This window comes from Pteropus medius, unplaced genomic scaffold (genome assembly GCF_902729225.1).
Source record: "Pteropus medius unplaced genomic scaffold, Ma_sr-lr_union100, whole genome shotgun sequence".
Taxonomy (NCBI): Eukaryota; Metazoa; Chordata; class Mammalia; order Chiroptera; family Pteropodidae; genus Pteropus; species Pteropus medius.
This window is the reverse complement of record NW_024356249.1, coordinates 18,935,930-18,960,427: the sequence shown is the minus strand read 5'-3', so window position 1 is coordinate 18,960,427 and position 24,498 is coordinate 18,935,930. Positions and strand designations below refer to the sequence as shown.

Below are 24,498 nucleotides of genomic sequence, written 5' to 3'. Positions count from 1 at the left end.
GAATTCCAAAAAAATTTGATGGCGGAGAAAAGAAGCTAGCATCTATTGAATTCCTAATGTGTTCATGGTATTGATTGGCTTCCCTTTATCTTTGTTTCTGCTTTTCTTTTTTTCTAAATTATCTATTACCTCTCCAATCCAGTTTCATAATAATAAGCTTTCTACAGACACTTTAGGTCTGATATTTTTTTATATCAAAAGATTCCTGGCCTATTTCCAGTATCTAAAGTTCTAATAAAATCCTATTTTTAGATAGGTTGCTTTAATAGCTATGTAAATTCTGCTGTGTGACAGATTCCACCACCTAAGTGATATGTCATACATCAGGCTCATTATAACAGAAATGCTGTGGCAAATGTTTTATTCTTGTTTCCCAGCATTTTCATGAAAGAAACTATATTATGCCCATTACCTGTGCATATAAATCATTAAAGATGAAAAATAAATAAGTAGATACTTATATATGGAAAGTACTGATATCACTGTTTTTTTTTCAAAACCAGGTGGCTCTTATTTCATCAAATACATATTGGGAAGCACTCACTTTGCTTTACTAGGCAAGTAAGTGAAGCAAAGAAAGCGGTGACACAGAACCTGCCTTTGAGGAACTAAAATTTTGGTAGGAGAGATAAAATCGTACCTAATACCAAGACTACAAACAAAGCGTACAAAGGACTATTGACACCCACAGAGTCTGTTTCTGACACTTGCCTAAGAGAATTCCAGTCCATTAAATTTTATGTAAATAAACCTAAAGTATCTGAAGGATCAAACAATCAACATTACTGAGATCCAGTTTGTTTACAGCAAATAACGTTAGGGGAGGAGTCAGTAGTGCAGCAAAGACAAGGGACTTTCTAGTTTTATCTAGCTGAACAGTAACTACCTACCATTTCTGTAAATGTTTTGACTGAACTCACGTGCTAAATCTGTGGCCAGGCCTAAGTTTCTACAACTCGTGTTTTAATAATACTATAGAGTTTCTGTTACAAAGTAGAATAGACTTTTTTTTTTTTTTTTTTTTTGCAAAAACAGCTGCCATACATGAAAAGGAACAGTAAAATGATTTTACTTCCTTCCTACCCTGAAGCCTGAAGGCAAAGTTGCTTTACAAATGTTTTCTCCCAAGAGTTTGCAGCTGTTTCTGCCTTTCCTATTGTGCTTACGTTGTGCCCTGGCTGGGAATACAAGCTACAGCCCCAGCTGTCGGGTGCAAAGTGAATCAGGTATTTCACAGTGGTTATTTGATTAGAAAGAATTATATTGTTTAGCTAACAATATTATATGTATGGTGGAAAAGACATTTTTGACATGTTTCTAATATTTAAACATGTGTAACTTATACAGGAGCAACTATGTCTAAATATACCGACCTGTACATATATTTGAGTCTATCTGTAGAGCCATGTCAGTATAGTTATAGATTTCAAAAACAATTTTTATTTGTGTGATCACTCTCTTGGGATGCTCTGAAGTAAAATAATATGATAAGCAATATTCGAGAGTATAAATAAACAATGAGAACGCGCCTTCCTACAAAATTGCAGGGGGTGGGGATTTAGAAAAGAATCAGGCTCAGGAACATTAGCGCAGTGTGCGAGGCTACGTGGGAGAGGGAAGAGGGATACTCGTGAAGATCACAGGACTAATCACAGGGATTGCCCACGTCTCCCCTTCTGAGCTCCTCGTCTAATCTACATCCAAAAACAATGCTTGCTTGATTTTTTTTACAGCACTTGTATAAGGCCTTTAATCTCTAGATGCAAGGCATTGCTATTAAAATATTTGTGCATGACTGTCAGGACAGGGAGTGAGTGGATCAGGGATGGGTGGGGGTAGAGAGTCACTTTCAAGACTTGTTTCAAGTTCAATTTCACTAACTTCACTGGACAACTACCTTGTCTGCATACAGTGGCCACCACCTGGGCACTATCACAGCTGTCATTAGGCCCTTTGGCATCTTCCTTGCTCTTCTCCAATCCCCCTTTTCCCTATCCCCAGTTCTTTATTGCTGTTATCACTCATCACCCCTTTTCTCTTGTGTCTCTTAACTGGACCCGTTGCATCTTAAGCAGGAAATTTAAAGAGGTAGGGATCACCGAAAAAGACATCCTTAGCTCGTGATCATTACTTCTGACCATTACTTAAAGAATTATGTTAGTAATCAGTAAACTTGAGAATAATTACTCGCTTCCAGTAAGAACTGAATCCATTCATCTAGTGACCTTCTATCTTCAGAGTCCTTCAGTTCCTATGTCACAATCATGGCCTGTCAGTGCTTTATGTTGGAAGCCTGTGGCATGCATTGTGTTTGGGATCACTGCTATTTTAGAGTATGTAGACACAGATCATCAATTAATCAATGCTGTGAGCATCCGGCAAGAGACAGAGCCAAATGAAGCTCGAACTTGAACATTTCTCTTTATGGATTGCTGACTTACCCATCTCCTTTATAAAATACTCAGATAAAAATGTCATCTGCCTCTTTTTTAATGTGCACATTATTGATTTAGTTACATCCCTAAAGAAAGATAGCTTTGGTATATTTCTTCAGAAGAAAATATACTCATGAGTTCTGAAATTTCTTTTGTGCGAAAAAGAATCTATTATAAATAATAACTTCGGAGTTATGTCCATAATTAAAAATTAATGTATAGTCTACTGGAATGAGTTAAGGCATGCTTTTAAAATATATTTATCTTACACACTGTTGCATGCATAGAAATTTAAAACGTTATAAATATTTGAAACCATGGGAAAATGCTAAACTTTGGTTTGTTTTTGATAGCATGGAGTAACTGGGATTTCTTGTTTGGGTGCCTTTTTGAAAGAGTGGAAAGATATTTTAAGACATGAAACATATATATCAGTAGTTATTTTTTTAACTTTTGTCACTTTTAAAACTCAGAAACAAATATACTCTGTATAGGTCGGCTAATTCTACAATCACTATATTTGGAATATTGATTTGAAAGTATTGGTTATTTTTAAATTTTTACGAATTTACCAGCTTATTTGGTTTTTAGATGCTTGATTTTTTTTTTTTTTTTTTTCCAAAGGGCCTAGTCTGGTATTGACTCATTTTGACTCACTTTGACTCATTTCAAAAAGTTGAAACACACATCAGGATTATAATAGTAAGGAGAATTGTTTTGCTTTTTGTATATACCTGTCCTTTGTAGTATCAAGTTGGTGTAGAAACACTTGTGCCCTTACCAAAAAGAGTGAAGGAAGAACAGAGTGAAGCTTCATTTAATTCAACTTTTGCTACCTGGTCCTTTGTTTTACCACATTTTAATTTTGAGTTGTCAGTACTAATCAATTTCTACTTCTCATGTTTCATTTTTTTTCTATTCCAGGGAAGTAGATGTTTACCTTGATTGAAACAATTACTCTTCATATTCAAATTTTTTCTAAACAAACACCACTTTCTCTCACATACTGAAGAAAATAGTAAACCTAAAGCAGGTGTCTTAGTCAGATCAGGCTGCTATAACAAATTCCTATAGACTAGGTGGCTTAGACAGCAAACATATTTCTCACAATTTTGGAGTCTGGGAAGTCTAAGATCAATGTGTCAACAGGTCTGGCATGTGGTGATGACCTGCTTCCTGGTTCATAGATATCCATCTTCTTGCTGAGGGCAAGAGAGCTCTCTGAGATCCCTTTGATAAGGGCACGAATCTTATTCATTAGGGCTCTACCCTCATGACCTATTCACTTCCCAAAGCCCTCACCTCCTAATACCATCAAATTGCTTTTAGGGTTTTAACATGTAAGTTTTGGTGGGACACAAACATCAGACTGTTGCAGCAGGCAAGAAGCAAGAGGCATCAGAAGCCATGCCTTGAAAATACAGATTGAATTCATGAAGGTTATTTAAATATTTGAAATATTTTAAAACCCCATCCTTCGTCAAGGCTTGAGTGAGCTTCTCATTTCAGTCTATTCAAATGTGTAGGCAATAGACATGCCTTTGGGATCTCCCATGTGCCAGACTTGACTGGGAACCAGGAAAGCAGACCTACTCCTGGGATCCTAAGACCACATCCATTTATAGCCCAGTCTCTTTCTTAATGGTGTCATTGCCTTCGCTCACATTTTTTTTCCTCTCAGCTCATATTTTTTTCTCATTGAGTCTCAAACTCCAATAATTTGCATTATCTTTCACTAAAAATGAAGTTTTCTTTATTCCTTGATAGAAATCCTCTATTTTTCTTAACTTTTAAATTAAAATCAATCTATATAATACCAAAGGTCCCATTTGCCTAGAAATAGAACTGTATATTTTTTGATTTTATAAAAGGAAAATTCACTTCAGTCTTCAAAAAACAGCAGCTCTTGGGGAGTGTGCTACATCTCCCACTCTGACTGATTCTCCCAGTGAGACTCCAGTTTTGTTCCTTCTATCCTTCCCTCACCTCTACCTCTCTAGGACCCTGTTTTACAAGTCTAGTCTGACCATGAGGGGATGCTCTTCAGAACACTGGGGAGCTTAGCAGGTGATGCCCAGCCAAGTACTCAGTCTTAGGGAGGAGGAATGAATGAATGGAAGGCTACTGAACCTCCAAAAGCAAACTTACCTTTTACTTAATTTAGTAAAACATTTGGTAGAGAAATGCAAACCAAAACCACAATGATACCACTTGATTATAGGATGGCTATAATCAAGAAAATGGAAAATAACAAATATCAGTGAAGATGTTGAAAAATTGCAACCCCCATACATTGCTGATGGGAATGTGGAACTATGCAGCCCCTGCAGAGATTGGTCTAGCTGTTCTTCTAAAGGTTAAACATAGAATTACCGTAAGATGCAGCAATTCCACTCCTAGATATATACCCAAGGGAAACGAAAACATGATCACACAAAAATTTGTACATGAATGTTCTTAGTAGCATTATTCATAATAGCCAAAAAGTGGAAACAACCCAAATATCCATCAACTGTTAAATGGATAAATAAAGCGTGGTATATCCATACAATGGAATATTATTTGGCAATAAGAAGGAATGAAGTACTGATACATGCTCCAACATGGATGAACCTCGAAAACATTATGCTAAGTGAAAGAAGTCAGACACAAAACACCACATATTGTAGAATTCCACTTATATGAAATATCCAGAATAGGAAAATCTATAGAGACGTAAAATAGGTTAATGGTTGCCAGGGACTAGAGGACATAGAAGATGGGAGGGTGATGGCTGAGAGATGTGGAGTTTTGGTTGGGGTAATGAAAATGTTCCAAAACTGGTTGTACAAATCTGTGAATATACTAAAAACAGTTGAATTGTCCACTTTTATTAAAAAATAGGGAGACTAAACAGAAAGCCACATACAAATATTTTATGTTAAATTGTATTCACCACTCTTAAGGAAAATTAAATTCTGAAACAGCTTAATTAAAAACAAAAGTCTTATGTGTGAGATGAGGAGATCTAGTCTATATGTATTTGTAGATATATCACACGAAATTACTTTGTTCAGGCTTTTGAATTTTGGGGCCTAGCCACAAAGGTTTTATTTTATTTGTACACACATTTCTTCCCCATATCCTGTCTTAAGTAATTTGAGGTCACAGCTATAAAAATCAAGTAAATTCAGATCCCTCCTTACCCCTCCACCCCAAAACGTATTAGTCTTATATTTTCAAGAGCATTAAAGAAAAAAATTTTGAGAGCTAAACACTAAAGTTGTCAACACAATAGAAACTCAAAAGGTAATTGCCTGTCTTCTGTTTATACTAATTGACTTAAGACTGCCAGGTGATTTTTCGTAAGAATTAAATTTAGATGCTAGATTCAGTTCTGTCCCTAGAACTATTTCTATGACAATGAAAAGGAACTCCTAATTTCTTGCAAACATTGCTTCAGGGGTGTTGAGAGTGGTTACTCAATTTAGACAGGCAGTGAAAGAGAGGAATTAACAGAAAAGCATTCTTGGCGTTTTATAGCTGTAGGTATCCCTGCAGAGAAAGGGCTAATGATCAACTAAGAAGGTATTTGCTTCTGTAATATGACCTCTGCTCAAAATTCCAAACACTTTCTGACTTTTCCACACAGCCTTCCTGTCTTCTCTGGTTCATCTCGTTTTCTCTATCAAGTCACACTCATCCTAGCTCATAAGTAGAGCTTGCCAGCTGGGCTAGTAACATTTGAATCCTCATGCCCTCAGAAGTTATTTAGATGTGGAGTCTTTCTCCTTAGGCACACTTAACTTGTGCAGCCAATATTACTAAAACAAGGAGTATTTGGCAGGGCAAATATATTGTGAAATTTATTTTAATGCTTTGACTCTCACGTGGCTCTTAGGAGCTCAGAGTTTAAACTTTTTGTTGGTATTTACTCTGGTGCTCCAAGAGTGTAGCAGTTGAGTGTTTAAGGAGAGGTCAAGCACACGGATTCAAGTATTAGATAAAGCTCCTTGTACTTTCTAGCTAAAATTCTCTCTTGTATTTTCTTTGTGGGAAATAGTCATACCTACCTTGCAGGATTATTGTGAGGAGTAAACAAAATATCTATATAAGGTACTTAGCACAATGCCTGGTTCAGTTAACTATTATGAGAGTGATATATATAAAACAGCTTAATTAAAAACAAAATTAAGTAAATTCAGATCTCTCCTTACATACACACACACACACACACACACATATGTATATGTATACACACATATATATGTATACATGTGTGTGTATGTGTGTGTGTGTGTATACGTATATATACACACACACACATATATACACACAGTGTGTATATATGTAATATATATATGTAATGCTCTCCAGACAGAAAGTCAGGGAATGCACCAAATCAATCTATACGTTCCAGAGGTGCAAAAACCTCTTTAGGAAAAGAGAAAGCTTAATCCTTTCTGGGAAGCAAATATTTGGATGGGCTTTGGATATTTGATAAAGTCAAAGATGATGACCTAGTTATTAAGAAGAGATTGCTTATTATAGATGCAGGAAAATATATTAAAAAGAGCAAGAAGACAGGAGAAAAAGGTACGAGCAGGTAATTGTTGTGTAGCAGGTCTGAATAGAATGGAAGATACAAGGGAGCCAGACTCAAAATGCAAATATCTGTAGCAGAGTTCATAGGGATTAATAATCTTCAGTGAAATGGAAAGCACAGAAGGAGGCAGAGAACAGAGTCAGAGAATTAAGAGAGACTTGTGTTTTGTTTTGTTTTTGACTCATGTATAAGAGAAGAGGTTTTTCGGTTGGTTGGTTGGTTGGTTGGTTGGTTGGTTTTTAATCTTTGTAGTTTGGAATAATTGGCAACAATCAGGAAAATATGAGAAAAGAGGGTAGGGTTTAGGAAAAACAAAAGGCGGAGAGCACCAGAAGTGAGTTAAGATGGAAAAATTAGATAACTGAAACCTGGATAATTGGGATAGAGGCTTTAGTAGTCTGACGTCCTGATACTCTGCTTATATGCAGCACCCAGAGGGAGGTAGGACTGGTAACTGAACTTTTTACTTTGCCTGCAAAAGTCACAAATACCTATTTGGCCCTAATTTAGGAATAACAATAGTTTCTACCCTTTTCCATTCTGACCAGATGATCTTTGATTCATCATTTAACTTCTGTGCAAAGACCGTCACCCTGCTTAATAGAGATGTTTTGAATATTTGGGGTAAAACAGATGTTAGGAAAAAAAGTCATGATGTTTAATTTCTTTGCCTCTATAAGAACTTGGTTAGTTTCTCTATCAACAATTCGTTCTCTGGGAGCAAATTAGGTGCTTTGGGACTTTTCCCAAGTTGTTTCAGGCTATTTGACTCCTTTATTGTATTAAAGAAAAAAATTTACTACTGATTCCCCAGAACATTTATGTGTTGTGTGCGACTATGTTAGGGTACTAAGCAGTAATATAGTCTTGTGATTTTCATTTCCATTTTATGGATGAGAAAGATGAGATAAAAGGAGTGATTATTTAATCCTAGTCTCTTAGATACCCATGTTTATCCTGTGATTTCATACCCATGGCAAATAGATACACTTTCAGTGCAACCTAAAGGGGTATTTGGGATGTAGAGAAATTTCACAAAGTCAATTGCAAACCCAGAGCTGTGCTCAGTCTCCTGTACCTCCATTTAAGAATGAAAATCTCTCTTAGCGCCATTCTTGTTTTTTATTAAAATTAGTGGGGTGGCATTGGTTGATAAAATCAAATAAGTTTCAAGTATACTATTTAACAATACATCATATGTATTCTAAAGACAATGTTCATCTCAGATAGTCGTCCTGATTTCACCCCCGGACTTCATTATTACTGGGTTTGGCAACAGGGCAGATGGAAATTATATACCTGAGAAGTATCCCAAATTAGAAATACCTGAAAGCGAGAATGACACCAGTTATTAAATCTCATTTCCAAAGCATTGTTAAAACCATCAGACCTTATTATAAAACCAGGCTAAGAGGCAGAACTTTATTTATAACCCAAGTGGTTCCATGTGGTTGGACAATGGTTTGTAAAAATGACAGCCTATCATTTCAAAGTAGCCGAGGGCCTATTCTGACCTCAAAAGATCAATAAATATGGCTTAAGAGTAGCAATGCTGGAACTAGATCCAGGTCTCCAGAATCCCATTCACTACACTTTCCATTACGTCAAGGGAAGCTGCCTAGTGGGGAGAGTCAGGAGGATAGATTAAAAAATAATCCAGAATTCTTGGAGCATAAGTGAGGTCATCTGTTCTGGGGAGAGTTTTGGCTCCTCCAGTTCCCAGTACAATCGTGAGGATTTGTCTGCATGTGCTGGCTGATCGACTAGAAGATCCCCTCCCCTAGATACCATTAAGAGATCATAGGAAATGTCTGTCTTGGGGGTTCGGATGAATTGTCTTCAAGACAGGAGATTAGAAGATGCCATATTGATTTACATGAGATAAACTGTTGGCCCTTTAGTTCAGACACTCACAAGCTCTCCTAGTCTATTATTACCATTATCTTCCATATTTTCCACTTATATTTAAACTGACCTTGTTGGAACAGAGGTGTTTTCTGTTTTGTTTGCCAGGTTGTGGTTTCTCGATCAGGATCATCAACCCCTCATGTGAATTTTCACCTGGATTCCCACCCTGTGTCTCCTGAAGTGATTGTAGAGCACCCATTAAACCAAAATGGCTACACACTGGTTGTCACTGGGAAGAAGGTAAGCCTTGTTTGCACGAGGAGGTACCATGGATGCAGTTCTTCCTAAGTGGATATTTATAACCAGTGTTACGTGACCCTTTTTTAACTTCTCTATCTTGGATTCATCTCTCCTCTATCAAGTTCTTCCTTGAGTATTTCAGAGATCTTCTGAAATCAGTTAAATTTTTATTCAGGGAAAATTGGACCTAAGGGAGATCTTATTCGTAATGTGTACTTCTCCTTTTGTCCTATATTTCTCAATGAGAAAAACAAACACACAAAATTAGAATTGCAGTCCTAAGGGAAGAACTCTAGTGCAGGCAGATAAATCCTAAAATACATAGTAGAATCTGATGCCAGCCAGTGTCCCCTTCTCTCCAAGAGAAGGAAGTGCATCTTGATGCAGAATGACATGTAAACTTACTTAGAATTTCCCAGGGGTTCAAGTGCTTTTTCCAGCTGCTTAAATTATACTCTCTTGTTATCTTAAAATTGTCTCAGACAGAGCAAAATGTTTCTACTTAATAGAACCTCTAGAATTTCAGGACAATGCTTGTGTTCACTGGACAGTAATGCTAACTTCGATCACATACATGCCAACAGTAGAGGGAAGAAAGGAATTTGATTTTTTTAATTTTATCACTTACTATTACATGATTTGCATACCTAGGTGCTTTCTCTAGTAAATATTGTAAAATTATATTTACATGTATCTTTGGTGTATTTAGTTTTTATTTAACAAACAAACAGAAAACCTTCTAGAAGCCCTCTCCATCATTTTTCTTCACAGATCACCAAGATCCCACTGAATGGCTTGGGCTGTGAGCATTTCCAGTCCTGCAGTCAGTGTCTCTCTGCTCCTCCCTTTGTGCAGTGTGGCTGGTGCCACGACAAATGCGTGCGATTGGAGGAATGCCCCAATGGAAGTTGGACTCAGGACATCTGTCATCCTACAATCTACGAGGTAGGAATCTCTGGCAGCTATCAATATGTTTTTTGGTAAACATATATCCCATTAAAAAAAAATTCAGAAGTCAGGTTACTGATTTAGCTGTGAGACATCAGCCAAAGGCCCGTCTGCCTCCTGGTGTTTCCTTTGGGGTGGTGTCTGGCCACACCTCCTGAGTCTTGCACCTGAAGTGCTTGCCTCACACTCTCTAAGCAGATTCTCTCCTTGCCAATTGCTCTTCCTTACTGCTATGTGAATAAAAGAGTAGTGGCTAACAAGCAGCATTGCTCCCCACACTAGGACCTGCTGCCTCATGACTCACCCCTTCCGTGGTTCCCCACCACCCCTTTTATGTACCAGCTGCATGGACGTGAGCCTCCACCAAAGACAGAGACTGCTTATGGCATAACCCAGAGCCCTAGCCTGAACTCTGCAAGCTAGAGATCCCAGCAGTGCTGGGGCAGACAGGACAAAAGATTTCTTCCTGTCTGATCTCATCTTGTCACAGATAAGAAGTTATTTGCCAGGGCAATGTGGAAAGCAAGTCAATACCCATGGGTGGCTTGCACCTTCTCTCAAAGTTCCTAGAAGAGCCATCAAGGTGCAGCTATACTAATGTCTGTACTCTGTGAGCCGTTTTATCCTTTAATTTATTCCAAAAATATTTATTGAGTGCATACTACGCAGCAGGCACTCTTCTAGACATTGAGGAGGTACAGTCCTGAATGCAACAGAAGTGCCTCCTGCTATTAGAGAACTTAGCTTCTTGCAGTGTACTTCAGCCCTGGTATTGTAGCCACTGTCCCTCCCTGTTGCCTTACTTGCTTAAGCATATATTTGGCACTATGAAAATCTCCCTGACAGTTTTTAAAACGTCTTGATCCAAACATATTTTGCTTCCCTGGTAAGGACCCAGTGTGTATTTTCTCTGTCTGCACTGTAGAGCATTTGGACTTTAGTAAATGATTCTTGTGAAAGATTCAAGTTAAAGGTCTCGGTCGCCTGATTCAAGCCCAAGTAAATAGAGAGTACAAGTCAGAACAGGAACCGCCCCCAAGTGCATGGCTGTTTTCATTTAGTTACGGTTTGGGACAAGATTTGCACTGAGTGACTGGGTTTTAAACAAAATTATTTTCTGTTGGGTGTGACACAAGTATTAAGACTTAGCTTGATTGGCCAGAGAATAAACTAGAAGATAGTACGAAAACAAACTTAAATTTGTACTATAGTGTTCATATACCTTTTTCTTTGTTGTTCTTTAATATACCTTTTAAACCACAAGCAATTTAATGCTTTTTTAAACACACAGCCTTGGCAATTTGAGACAGTAGAAAGCTGAGCTCAGCTATTCCATGAAAGAGATATGAGGAGAGAGAGAGAGTGTGTGTGTGTGTGTGTGTGTGTGTGTGTGTGTGTGTGTACACACGCACAGTTAAATCACAACTTCATTTCAAAAATATCCAAGCTGGTGTTTTAAATAAAGAGCAGATTGTGAACCTGTACATTTGAAACATTGAATTTTGACCCATGTGCTTCTTTTTATTAGTCATGAAAGCTATATTAAAATGGTTAAAAACAGAGTAAATATTTCAGAATTTTCTGGAACCAGGAGATCTCTCATAATGTTTGAATCTTCCACCTCTCTCACCTTTCCTAGCTCCAGCACTCTAGTTGGCGATTTTAAATGGTTGCATTGTGTCACGCACCAGTCGGTGAGGTGGGGGCTGTATGGTTAGAAGAAAAATACTGCAGCTGAGCCCATAAACCCCTTTCAGTTCATCGTTGTTAGGAAGATTTCATGCTGCACCAGAGCGTGACATTCAGCATTCTTACTGTAAAAAAATAAGACAGATTACTCATCTTTTTCTTATCTGTCTTAAACTCTATAGGTACAAAACCCAGCTAACGTATAAAGTTTCACTTTCTGGTAAATGCAAGTTAACCTGTTTTTCAAGGTACGTGATGTTCAGTGGCTGAAATTCTTTGCAGTTCCGCATATGAGAGATTTCAAGATTGCAAGCCCATTATTTTGTTTCAAACATGTTATCTGATCTTAAAGAGCAATAAGAAATGCTTCTGCAAAGGAAGAGCACTTTCCAATGTATTCTGAATTTATCAAAATAGAATTGTCATATCTTGTTGGATTGAATTCAGTCCCAGTGAGACAATAAAACAGTTTATTAATTGATCAGAAGACTCAGATAAGAAGCAAGAACAATATCTTGTGGGTGGAGGGATCATACAGGCAATACACTACTACCAATATATTTGTGACTTTTTTCCTATTGAAGAGGCATATTTTAATTTTCCAAGTTTTGTTGTTGTTGCTGTTTTCCTATATACTCCTGACCTGGTTTCCCCTTGTTAATATCTTACGTTACTATGATACATTTCAAATTTTAATTTTCCAAGTTTTTTTGTTGTTTCTAGATTTCTCATGTATTAGCATGATGGATTTTGAAAACATGACCATTTAAATCATTTTCACCCAATTAGAGGGTGATAGCTACTTTTGTGGCTATTTCTCCCCTGTCCAAACAGGTGGGAGACCCAGCCTCTGTTGCTTTGTGCCAGACACGCAATTCCTTCCCACAGAGTCTTTCTGCCCTTCAGGATAATCAGTGTGCCAGTCAATTGTTGGTTCTATCCAAGGGTGTGTAGTCCAATTCTGCTTCCTTCCTTTTCCCCAGGAAGAGAAAACATTGCTCCATAAACTATGGGAAATCCTAGATGTCCCCCTCTAGTATTTCAGTCTGGAGAGAAAAGCTAGTTAAGTCAGTCTTTTGAAACCTGATGGTCTAGCTGAGATTTTATGATGGCTATTTCTATTGCCAGTGCACCAGTTGAATACCTCTCAGTGTCTTTTGTCAAAGCATCACCCAGTCCCTTTACCTTATATAGAAAGTAATGATGTAGAGTGACAGACTTCAATTTTTACATAGAAAAGGGGATCTAGCCAGTGGGATTGGGCCTTAGGCAGCTGTTTTCTATGGGGAAGTTTCCTCTTTAAAAGAGAGAACAGCAGCTATGTGACCGCCTCAGGCTGAAGAGAGTCTGGGAGGGTTAGGTGTCTTATTCTTCTGCTGGATTTCTAACATAATAATAAATATATTTTTTTTCCTAGCAGTTCTCATTTGGTTAGACATAGACGAGGTAAGTTAACTGTGTAATGGATCTTAATGGGAAAAATAGCTATCATAAAAGCACTGAGCTAAGACTTCGAAGAGGCTTGGTAAACAAGGATAAGTTAAGACTTCGGTTTGCGACTATTTACTTGGGAGGGATGGGAACCTTTGCAAATTTGAATTTTGCTAAAAGCCCTTCTAAATTACAAAAGAACACTTTTAGACTTTCACTAACTAGCCTTAAACAAATACCTTTACTGGTTTTTGTGTCTGTAGCGGTGCTGTTTTCCCACCATTGTACTTTACAGCACAATTTACAATATGTCCCCCCAAAAGAGCATTTCCTTTCTCAATTGTCACAGAACTGCTGAAGAGAAGCTTATTTTTAACTTGGAAATTTGTTTTGTTTTAATAGTTATAGTCTAATAATCTTTGTCTCATAGACTTCCTAAGAGCCTAATGCTATCTTACAGTTGGCAGATTTATTAATAATTTCAAATTTTACTTCTAACACACCAAAATTGAACCTGCAATGATAAAACGAACCTATTACTTATTTAACATTGAACAAGGGGGAAGGTGATCAAGCCTAGAAATGAGATGTAAAATAGTGCCAAGGGAGATCATTAGAAACATTACTATAATACTGATCATTATTGGAGCAAGGGGTTCATTTGCCTGCGTGCGTCTAAGTCAGTGAGATAGGTACAAGTTTTGCTGCAAAGAAAGTAAGGCTTCAAGAGCTGCAAGTCCCAGAGACACAGGTGAGCTACCACTCAAAGACCTGATACCCCACCCCTGGGTGTCTCCAGGGGATGGATTATATAGGGGAAAAATCCTTAGTCATGGAAATTGAGGGAGTTGGGTTGTGGGTACTGCTGATTGAACAAGGATGGGGTAATTCATCATCGTGTCCAGTTCTGGAATCAGCCATGGCACTATCCCATCCAGTCCTGGTCCCGTCCTGGTCCTGGTCCTGGTCCTGGTCCTGGTCCTGTGGGGCTGTTCTTCCTCGATGGGCCTGGGGCTGAAACACACCTAAAGCCAAGATGTTATCCTTAATGCAGCCGAGTTACTGTCCTCCTGATAGATAGACCTGAGGCTTCAGTCTTAAAAGATTTGACAGTGGCCCTAACCTTATGTCTTAAAGCTTAATGGTTAAGGGAGTAGGCGTACAAAGATAGAAGGATAAGGGCAGAGGGAAAAACACCAAGTGAGTCACAATACCATTATCTAGGCAAAAGCAGCTCGAATCAAAGAAAAGGCTGTAAGTGCTGGGTGCAGTTATAAGATCACATTTGGGGTTCTCGCCAGTTCTGTTTTTATCTCTTTCTAATAGAAATAACATATTGAGTATATTAAATATTACATCATTTTTTAAAGGCTAAGTATCAACTGATATATATCAAATAGTGACCATATTTGAAGAAAAAATTGCAAATCAATAAATGTGAATTAACAAATATAAAGAAATAGATGTACTTATTCACATGTTGCTGCCTGGCACATACTAGATGATTTATAAATAATGAATGAATGGCAAATATGTATTGAATACCATCTATATGTTTGATATTATGAAAGCTGCTGGTATTTTTACCATATGACTTTCTTATCAAAATGTAGCACCCACTCATCTGGTATACAAGCAAGGCTTATGTTGGAGCTTAGCTTCTTGGGCCCATGAAGGAGTTTGGGGCAGAGTGTGATATGGAGGCCCATGAAGGAGTTATAATCAGAGTTACAAGCATGTAGAAGTCTGGGTCTAGAGTATGTCTTCCTCAGCTCAGAAGTTTCCTAGAAGACAAATTCATTTCAGAGTGGCTCAAGAAGACCCTTCATTCTCACCCAAGCTGAATCTGCTCTCTGTCCCATCTCTGGATCTCCTGAAAACAACTTGTTTCATCAGCATGTCAGATAGTTCTTTTTAGTAATTTTTTTTATTTTTCAATTTCAGTTAGTATACAATATTATATTAGTTTCAGGCGTACAACATAGAGATTAGACTTTTATATAACTTACACAGTGATCACCCCAATAAATCTAATACCCAGGTGACACCATAGCTATTACGTTATTATTGACTCTATTCTTTAGGCGCTGCTTTACATCCTCATGACTATTTTCTAACTACTAATTGTACTTCTTAATCCCTTTCCCTTTTTCAACCATCCCCTCAACTCCCCTCCTATCTGGCAACCATCAAAATATTCTTTGTACCTGTGAGTTTGTTTCTGTTTATTTTGTTCATTTATTTTGTTCCTTAGATTCCACATGTAAGTGAAATCATATGGCATTTGTCCTTCTCTGTCTCGCTCCATTCAGCACAACACTCTCTACGTCTATTCTATCTGATATGAGTATTTCTACCCCCATCTTTTTTGTTTATTTGTTTTCATTTCCATGAAATATCTTTTTCCATTCCTTTACTTTCAGTCTGTGTGTCTTTCAATCTGAAATGAGTCTCATAAGCAGCATATGTAAGGGTCTTGTTTTCTTATCCATTCGGCCACCCTATGTCTTTTGATTGGAGCATTTACATTTCAAATAATTATTGATAGATATGTAGTTATTGCTATTTTAATATTCATAGTTTTTACCTTCTTCTTATTAAAGAAATCCCTCTAACATTTCTTAAAATATTGGCTTGGTGGTGATAAACTCCTTAAGCTTTTTCTTGTCTGGGAAGATCTTTATCTGTTTTTCAATTCTAAATGATACCCTTGCTGAATAGAGACATCTTGGTTGTAGATCCTTGCTTTCTATCATTTTGAATATTTTGTGCCAATCCCTTTTGGCCTACAAAGTTTCTATTGAGAAATCAGCTGACAGTCTTATGGGAGCTCCCTTACAGATAACTAACTGCTTTTCTCTTGCTGCTTTTTAAGATTCTTGTTTTGTCTTTGGCAGTTTAATTATAGTGTGTCTGGGTGGACCTCTTCGGGTTCATCTTGTTTGGGACTCTACTTCCTGGGCTTGTACAGATAGTTTTAATGTTTGCTCCCAGATAGTTTTAATATTTGTTCCAGATTCTCTGAAATTTGTGACCATTATTCCTTTAGGGAAAATTCAATTTTTTTAGGTAATGGGAGAGTAGAATTTCAGACTATTTAAAGATAGGTATTTTTTTTGTTTTCAACACATATGAAAAATAATATATTGGGCTTTTTAAGTTCTTTGTTGTCCTTGTAGGTTTTCCCAACTAGTGCCCCTCTGGAAGGAGGGACAGTGCTGACCATATGTGGCTGGGACTTTGGATTCAGGAGGAATAATAAATTTGATTTAAAGAAAACCAGAATTCTCCTTGGAAATGAGAGCTGCACCTTGACCTTAAGTGAGAGTACAACAAATACGTAAGGATTTTAAAATGCTTTGCTGGGGTATGGTTGGAAGACAGGTTTTGTTTTTAAATGAATGCTTGTAAAAAAAATTTCCTAAAAGTTAATCTCTTAAATTATAAAGGGTCTTGGCCTATCACATCTTTTGTGGATTTGTTTGGCTTTTTGTTTTTACTACCTATTTACTACCAGGATTAATGAGGGAGAAAGATGTTATTACCTAGGTGAAGAATTTGACATCTAGTACTTTTTAAGCCATTTTTATAGCAACTCATCAGAAATTAAGGACCCTTGAAAGCACTGGTTGGGGTCACCCCACCTTTAAAGGCTTCAATTGTATTATCTAATGGCCTTTTCTATTAAAAATCAGTAAATAGCTGAGTATAGACCTTCTCTTCTATATCGACTTTTTAAACCTCAGAAATGTGGTGGAGAAACTGAATCACATTTTTGAGACCTTTTTTTGATGAGTTTAAATTTACATTCAATGATGTTTATAGGCACTATAGTGTAAGGAGTGTATCTCATTTGGCCATTCCCAAATCCCAGGAGATAGCAACACCATTCCTATTTTACAAAGGTGGTTCCTGAAGTTTAGAGAAGTAGAGTGTAGCTTAGCAGAGGTAATCCAGAGAGTAAGAGCAGAAGAAGCCTTTGAATTCAGCTTTCCTGATCCAAGACCTATGCCTGTTCTACTATATTCTACACATACCTTCTATAAGATCTGAATCCCATAATGAGAATCCAGAAATTTTTAGCTATCATGTGATAACAATAACCAGACATTTAAAGTTTTATGCTTGAACCTAGACTATCGAGTGGTTATTTTATGCCTAGTAGACCTTTCAAGATTACACAAAGGTCAACATCTATTTATTTTTACTGAGACCAAAACATCCATTAATGTCATGCTTCTTTAGCTTAATAGCAAAACAAATTCATTCTGGAAATCTACCTTGTAAGTTCTTACTCATTGCATGAGTAAATTATAACCCGTAAAATTGAAACATTTCTTTAAAAAGTTATTTAATAAAATAAATTATATTTTTACTTTTTCAAGACTATAAGATTATTCAAAATAATCCTATGAAAAACCTATCACAAGTTCATTATTTTTTAAGTAATTTCAATAAACATAAGACAAGTGAAATCACAGAACTGTTCCTATTGACATACTCGAAAGAAGAGATTTGACTTATATGTATTTAGCCATGGTTTCATATGCTGCTAACATACTGTTTGTTAAGTATGCCACATATTATGCCTACAATTTTATAAAATTAGACTTAGATTATGAACTTTTCAATTGGTGAGGTCTACAATGATGAAGTTTAACATTTCCTGCTTTGTCTATATAAATAATACAATGCAGTCAATATGAAATTTAGTATTAATAGTATAGAAATAGAGTTATACAACTTTCAGCCCTAATGCTTACCACAAAACTCTGCTTGCTAGTCAGAGTGGTCAGCTCACAATTTGGAGTCAAGTTCCCCTCATATAAAACAGCCAAACCAGAAAATGCTTTTGCATTTGTAACATATTAAACTTTGTTTTGTTTTGTTTTGTTTCAGATTGAAATGCACAGTTGGTCCTGCAATGAATGAGCATTTCAATATGTCCATAATTATTTCAAATGGTCGAGGGACAGCGCAATATAGTATATTTTCTTATGTGGTAGGTCTAAGCATTACTTATCTCAAGAAGTAGGATATTTAATTGTTTACCTATTTAAAATTATAAAATTAACAAGTTACTTTTTTTTGTTTTGTTTTTATCTCTCATTCAGGATCCTATAATAACAAGTATTTCTCCAAGTTACGGTCCCAAGACTGGTGGCACTTTACTTACTTTAACTGGAAAGTACCTAAACAGTGGGAATTCTAGACACATTTCAGTTGGCGGAAAAACATGTACTTTGAAAAGGTGTTGTAAATTTATTTTTCGTTGCATCAGTCATGTAGGATTAATATAGAATCTAATAAATCAAGACAAAAATATTCTTTTTTTATGGTGAAAAGTCAAGATATTTATCATTTAATCTCTTGCTGATAAAATTTCTTCCTTATCAAACCATCTACTCCCTTTTGCTCATTTTTCTATCCTTCTCTTATTGTTTATTGATTCTGTTTTTAAGTTTTATTTTTCCATTCACCTCTCTCCTATTATATCTTAGTATCTTAGCTATGCTATGACCTGTGAGATTCTGATAATTGACAATAAATTAAAATAAACATTTCCATCAACATTTACAATTAGATTAAATCATTTTGAGGAGGTGAGAAACACAGGGGAGAATGGGTTTGGAGAGGAGATGTATTTTTGCTTCTTAGAGTTGGAAGAGCTCAGTTTAATCGTACACATAAAGGATACCTTAAAAATTTCTTAAATGTTTTGTTGTCAAGGAGCCTAAACAAAACTAAATTTGGGATCTAGTCAAATGTAAACAACCTACATTAAAAGAGCTTTTTTCTAGACCACATCAGGAAATTTCCATTTAGGAGCCATTGAGTGATATCCTTTTGATTTATGAATATAATTTTAAAATATGTGTATCTTTAAAAGCTAAAGTACGTTTTCTTTTTGGTTTTGATTGTGTCAGATAGTATTCTCGAATGTTATACCCCAGCCCAAACCACTCCAACTGAGTTTCCTATTAAACTGAAAATTGACTTAGCCAACCGAGAGACTAACAGCTTCAGTTACCGGGAAGACCCCATTGTCTATGAAATTTATCCAACCAAATCTTTTATTAGGTAAGTAAAAACTTCTAATAGGTACAGGAAAATAACAGACATAAGGATAACTTGGCTGTCAAATAGTCAAGAGGAAATGAGGATTTATCTCCAGCTTTGATGCTGTTGCATTTCTTTTGAAGGCTGCCTTTCCAGGTCAGGAGTAAAAAGTGCATTCTGGTTGAGTGCAGTTTGACTTTATCAGTACTAGTTTGTGCCAAGAATCCTATTCTCTTACATTGTGAATGGATTTCAGTAAAACAGTTTAATATGACATCCTACTATTTATGCGCTTATATTCTCTACATGTTAATTCTATACTAACAACCTTAGTGCCCAAAAGTGGAATCACCTTTTTTCCCCCCATTCCTCAGTGTATTGTTGCCCTGCCTGCTTTACACACAGCTTTTCCCTATACTAGAGTCCCTTTAAATCAATATCTCATTGGACCCAGTTCAATCTGCCTTGTTTCCTTTAATTCTGTCAGTCTAGCAACTATAGTTTGTTTTTCTTTGTACTTCTTTTTCAGAGAGAAAAAAAAAATTTCTTTTGCTTATTTGATGAATAAAAAGACAAATGCATTTCTTCAGCTTATGAAATATGAAGTTTTAAAAATATTTTCAAGTTAAATAAATTGCTTCCCAAGAGTCACCACTGACTTTGGCCGTGCCTAAACCTTGCAATCACTACATGTGATTTAATTGAACTTCTGTCTTAAAATACTTGGTAGGAAAAGAATCTCTCAGTATTACTATTTTTCTATTTGTATTTTGCCAGTGGTGGGAGCACAATAACAGGTGTTGGAAAAAACCTGAATTCAGTTAGTGTCCTGAGGATGGTAATAAATGTGCGTGAAGCAGAAAGGAACTTTACAGTGGTAAGTCCTTTGAGTGATGGTTGTGCTTAAAGTTCTGCATCTCTGCCTCTACCACCGGCTTTCACGGTTCAAAGGACATTTTCATTCGCCTTTAACATTTGTTAGTTACCTTCCTTGTAGTGTAGGTCAAATAGTATTTTTTTATTCAGCAACTAAAATTATCTAGTCTTGGGCTAACATTGTAAAAAACAACACATACACATATATGTTAAGATAAATGATGATTACCAACTTGAGGCAGTGTTTTTAAAGACAGTGCAAATATAAACCACATCGTTTCCTGTCTTAGTGTGTTTGGGGTGCTTTAACAAAAATATCATAGACTGAATGGCTTATAAAAAACAAATTTATTTCTCAGTTTGGAGGCTGAGAAGTCCAAGATGAAGGTGCCAGCAGATTTGAGTATTATCCTCATTTTCAGAAGGCCATCTTCTCATTGAAACCTTAAACGGAGTAGAGAAAGAGGAAGCATGCTATCTTGTGTCTCCTCTTATGAAGACACTAATGAGAATGCCACCTTCATGACTTAATTTACCTCGCAGAGGCCCTACCTTCAGATACCGTTGCATTGGGGATTAAGGTTCCAGCATATGAATTTTGGAGGGGGAACACAAATATTCAGTTCATTATATTCCCTCATCCCCCTTTTCTTAATGCACCATAGAACATCAACCCTTTTGCTCAAATAAAACCCATGGGTAAAGTGTTTAATCTTGAAGGAGCATCCTTGTCTTTCTAAGCGGCAGACACACAGTGTTTTCTTGCATCCACTTCTTCCCATTCTTCTTGTCCCTTTGTTATGATGTTATCAAGTAATGAGAAAGAGCATTTGAGTTCTTGTTATGTCCTAGAGCTTGTATGTTCTTTGGTGTTTCTCCATCTTTTCTTCTTTTATTTGCAAGGTCAATCAAAATTTAACGAAATGCCTCCTTGAAAGTGATTGACCTGTTTTATGCTCTAACATTTATATAGGTCACATTAAAATGATGGTTTTAGTTTAGACCTTAGGAAGGTTGGAGTTATTTACAAAGATTGTATATTATTATTGTTTTTCTCTAATATAAAATACCATAATCTAGTTGGACTCGTCCACTCAACTTAGAATGAAAGTTCTCAGTGCCCCTTCTCAAGCAGGGTCTCAACTAGGAAGGTGACAGATTGAATTATAGTACTTTCTTTTAGATTACCCATCCAATATTTCTAGAAGACTAAGGTCACTGTGTTCTTTAATTACAAAAACCAATTTGGGGCTAAAAATGTCAAGCCAAATCACCAAACAATAAGGTCACCTCAAATGAGATTTTTCTTGACCTTCTCAATCAGCCACATTGCATCACCTCTAAAGAGTATTATTAGATTTTTATCATATTCCTGAGAGATTGTACTCTTGGGAGTCACTGTATGAAGTAGAGAGCTTTGAAACCAATCCCCGTACATGGCCACAAACAAAGTTAGAATACCACTGCTATTAATTTAAAGGACAAGTTCTCCACAACCAAGTATAACATTATTTTATTATCCAAATAAAAATAACTGTAACCCCCTTTGGTGTTGGCATATGATTTTTTAAAGTAGAGATATGAGAAATTATTAGTTTATCTAATTCTCACCAAGCTTGAGTTATTTAAAAAAATGGCTAAATTTTCTTCCTTCTCTCTCACCAGTATAATAATGACACACAGAACTCCTCTTGGCTTTCTTCATTCATTTGTAACCAAATATTTATTAAAATCTCCTAGGCGTGAGACATAAAAGTGGTATTTCCCAAGAAAGATTCAAACAATGATAGAAGATAAAAATTTCATCTGTTCACATAACCATAAATGTAAACTTCTATTGTTTTAGCCACAAATATATTAGTACAATAGAGCTATGCATTAGAATTGGACAAGAATGAAAAGTTTGGTAGATCTGTTTGACTATTGTGTGTGGAAACTATCTCATCAAGAGACACATATTCCATGTTCCCTGCTGCTTGTAGAGTTTAAAACTGACCATGATTAATTGAACCCATTCATTATTTAGCAAATAAAAACTCTTGGTCAGGTCTGATTTAGATATAACGATCCAGCCACAATCCTTTAAGTCCAATAAACCCAAATCCTTAAAAATAAAAATACTAATCACCTTCTCAACACAATGTTTATTAATTTGTTAATGTGTTTTCTGTCTCAGAAGCCAGCAGTTGATTGTATAATTTTCAGATTTCTTGTTATTATGTAGAGAATTATTGTGATGGCAGTAAAATTGTTCATTTCGATTCTTCAAGATGATAGGAATAAATCACTTTTAACATTATAACATGAATTTGATATAAAACTAAATTGTATTTTATTCATATTATACCTGTGTATTATTTTTTTAATCTGCACAGCATACACTTTAAAATTTAAAATACACATTTAAAATATAGAATAATTTTTAAAAGAAAGTGTCAAATACTCAATTTTGTTTGTGCTTTTTATGTATATCCTGAGTCTTTTTTCTATTGTGGCATAAGTAATTGTTTTATCTCCAGCTCTACTTGTCAAAGAAAAGGAAATCTAAGGGATGTTGTTCCTTGTTTGTCTTTTCCTTGGGGAAAAAAGCATAACCATTTAACCCTAACTGTACCACTCTGTGTTGCTGGTGTAGTCTAAGCACAATCAAGAGGGAACCACATTTTCCAAACTTCCATAAATCAGAATTCCAAAGAGGAATATTTGAAATGAGAGATGAAAGGGCATAAAATAATAATAGCAGAGACTTTGTAAAATAGAGTATAGTAAAAGATTTACCAACATAGACTACAGAGTGAGGAAGAAGCAATACGTACAGCGTGGGAGTTAAGACACTTAATTTTGGAGCCAGTGACCTAAGATTTATGTTCCATACTCTGTCACTGAAAGCTGTGTGACCTAGTCTGATGACATAAGCCCAAAGAGCCCAGGTTCTTCATCTGTAAAATGTGGGTAATCATAGCACCCACCTTATAGGATTGTTGTGAGAGTTAAATGAGGTCAATGTTGCAAAGTATTTTGCACAGAACCCGGCACTCAGTAATTGATAGCTTAAAATACGTTAATAAAATGACCTAGCAACATAGTTAATTATAATGTGAGCCCTATGGTACCTGGCAGTTAACAAAGCACTTTACCATGTAGTATCCCACATTGTTAATGACATTTTAATCTTAACTTTCTAAATGAGGAAACTGAGTCTCCACGTAAGGGTTTTGCCCTGATTCTCATAGCTTGGTTTAAAGCTAGGATGTGAATAAGGACTTCTAATAGCATAAAATTCTGCTCCCACTCTGCCATAGCTGTTTCATAGTCCTTCCAGGTGACTGTCCTGTCTTCTTAAGGAAAATAAAGTAATGGAGCCAGTTTCTGATAAATCAATGCAGCTTATTCCAGGGAGGTGAAGACTGCACTGTCTAGATAATTTTGTATCTCGTGCTTCCAGAAATGTGTTCTTCAACATTAGGAAGTTAAATGCAGATTATTTTTCAAAAATTATATCTTTCAGTTGATTGAAACAGTGAAATGTGAAAGTTGCTATTGATGTTGTCAAGCTATATTTTGTTTACAGTGAATAATTGTGTCTTGCTATAGGCATGTCAACATCGCTCTAATTCAGAGATAATCTGCTGTACAACTCCTTCACTACAACAGCTGAATCTGCAACTCCCTCTGAAAACCAAAGCCTTTTTCATGTTAGATGGGATCCATTCCAAATACTTTGATCTCATTTATGTGCATAATCCTGTGTTTAAGCCTTTTGAAAAGCCAGTGATGATCTCAATAGGCAATGAAAACATACTGGAAATTAAGGTAAGAAATGCTTAAAATGCTCTCTTAAATCATCAACTAGCACTTAATTGACTTTATAGCTATGTGAATAGAATTGTTGTACTCGATTGGTCTTACACTACATCAGCAAATATCTAAGCTCTTAAAAACAAATCTTATTGGCATAAGACTAAAAGGTAAGTATAATCATGGACTGCTTTTTAATGAAGCATTTAACAACTCTCTATTGTGTATATATTTAAAAAGTAGCAAATATGAGACACAAATCCATTAAACAGGCTGCCCTGATGGAGTTATCCTGCTGATATTATGTATATATTTTCCTAGACACCTAAATGCGTTCATTATAAGATAAAAGGTAAGAGCCATGAAAATAAATGCATCAATTATAGTTCTGTACTTCCTTGGAATTTTGTGTCTGGGTGTGGTCATCTCTAAGTTAGTTTGTAAATCGAGCTGGGTTTCCTCTACCTTAGGAATATATTAGCCTCTAAATATAATTCACTTGGAGAATAACAGATCATCTTTTCTACC

The 24,498-nt window shown here is 36.2% G+C and overlaps 1 protein-coding gene across 6 annotated transcripts in view; it reads left to right on the top strand.

Moving 5' to 3' along the window:
- The window catches only part of MET (MET proto-oncogene, receptor tyrosine kinase), a 111,802-nt gene that overhangs the window by 54,532 nt on the left and 32,772 nt on the right, over window positions 1-24,498 (top strand). For all 6 annotated transcript variants that reach the window (XM_039861004.1, XM_039860998.1, XM_039861002.1 and 3 more), the window contains 8 exons: window positions 9,034-9,168; window positions 9,940-10,113; window positions 16,416-16,576; window positions 18,136-18,238; window positions 18,351-18,487; window positions 19,156-19,317; window positions 20,074-20,173; window positions 23,767-23,985. In XM_039861004.1, the coding sequence (XP_039716938.1) occupies window positions 9,034-9,168; window positions 9,940-10,113; window positions 16,416-16,576; window positions 18,136-18,238; window positions 18,351-18,487; window positions 19,156-19,317; window positions 20,074-20,173; window positions 23,767-23,985 (1,191 nt within the window). The remainder of the gene's footprint in view (window positions 1-9,033; window positions 9,169-9,939; window positions 10,114-16,415; window positions 16,577-18,135; window positions 18,239-18,350; window positions 18,488-19,155; window positions 19,318-20,073; window positions 20,174-23,766; window positions 23,986-24,498) is intronic.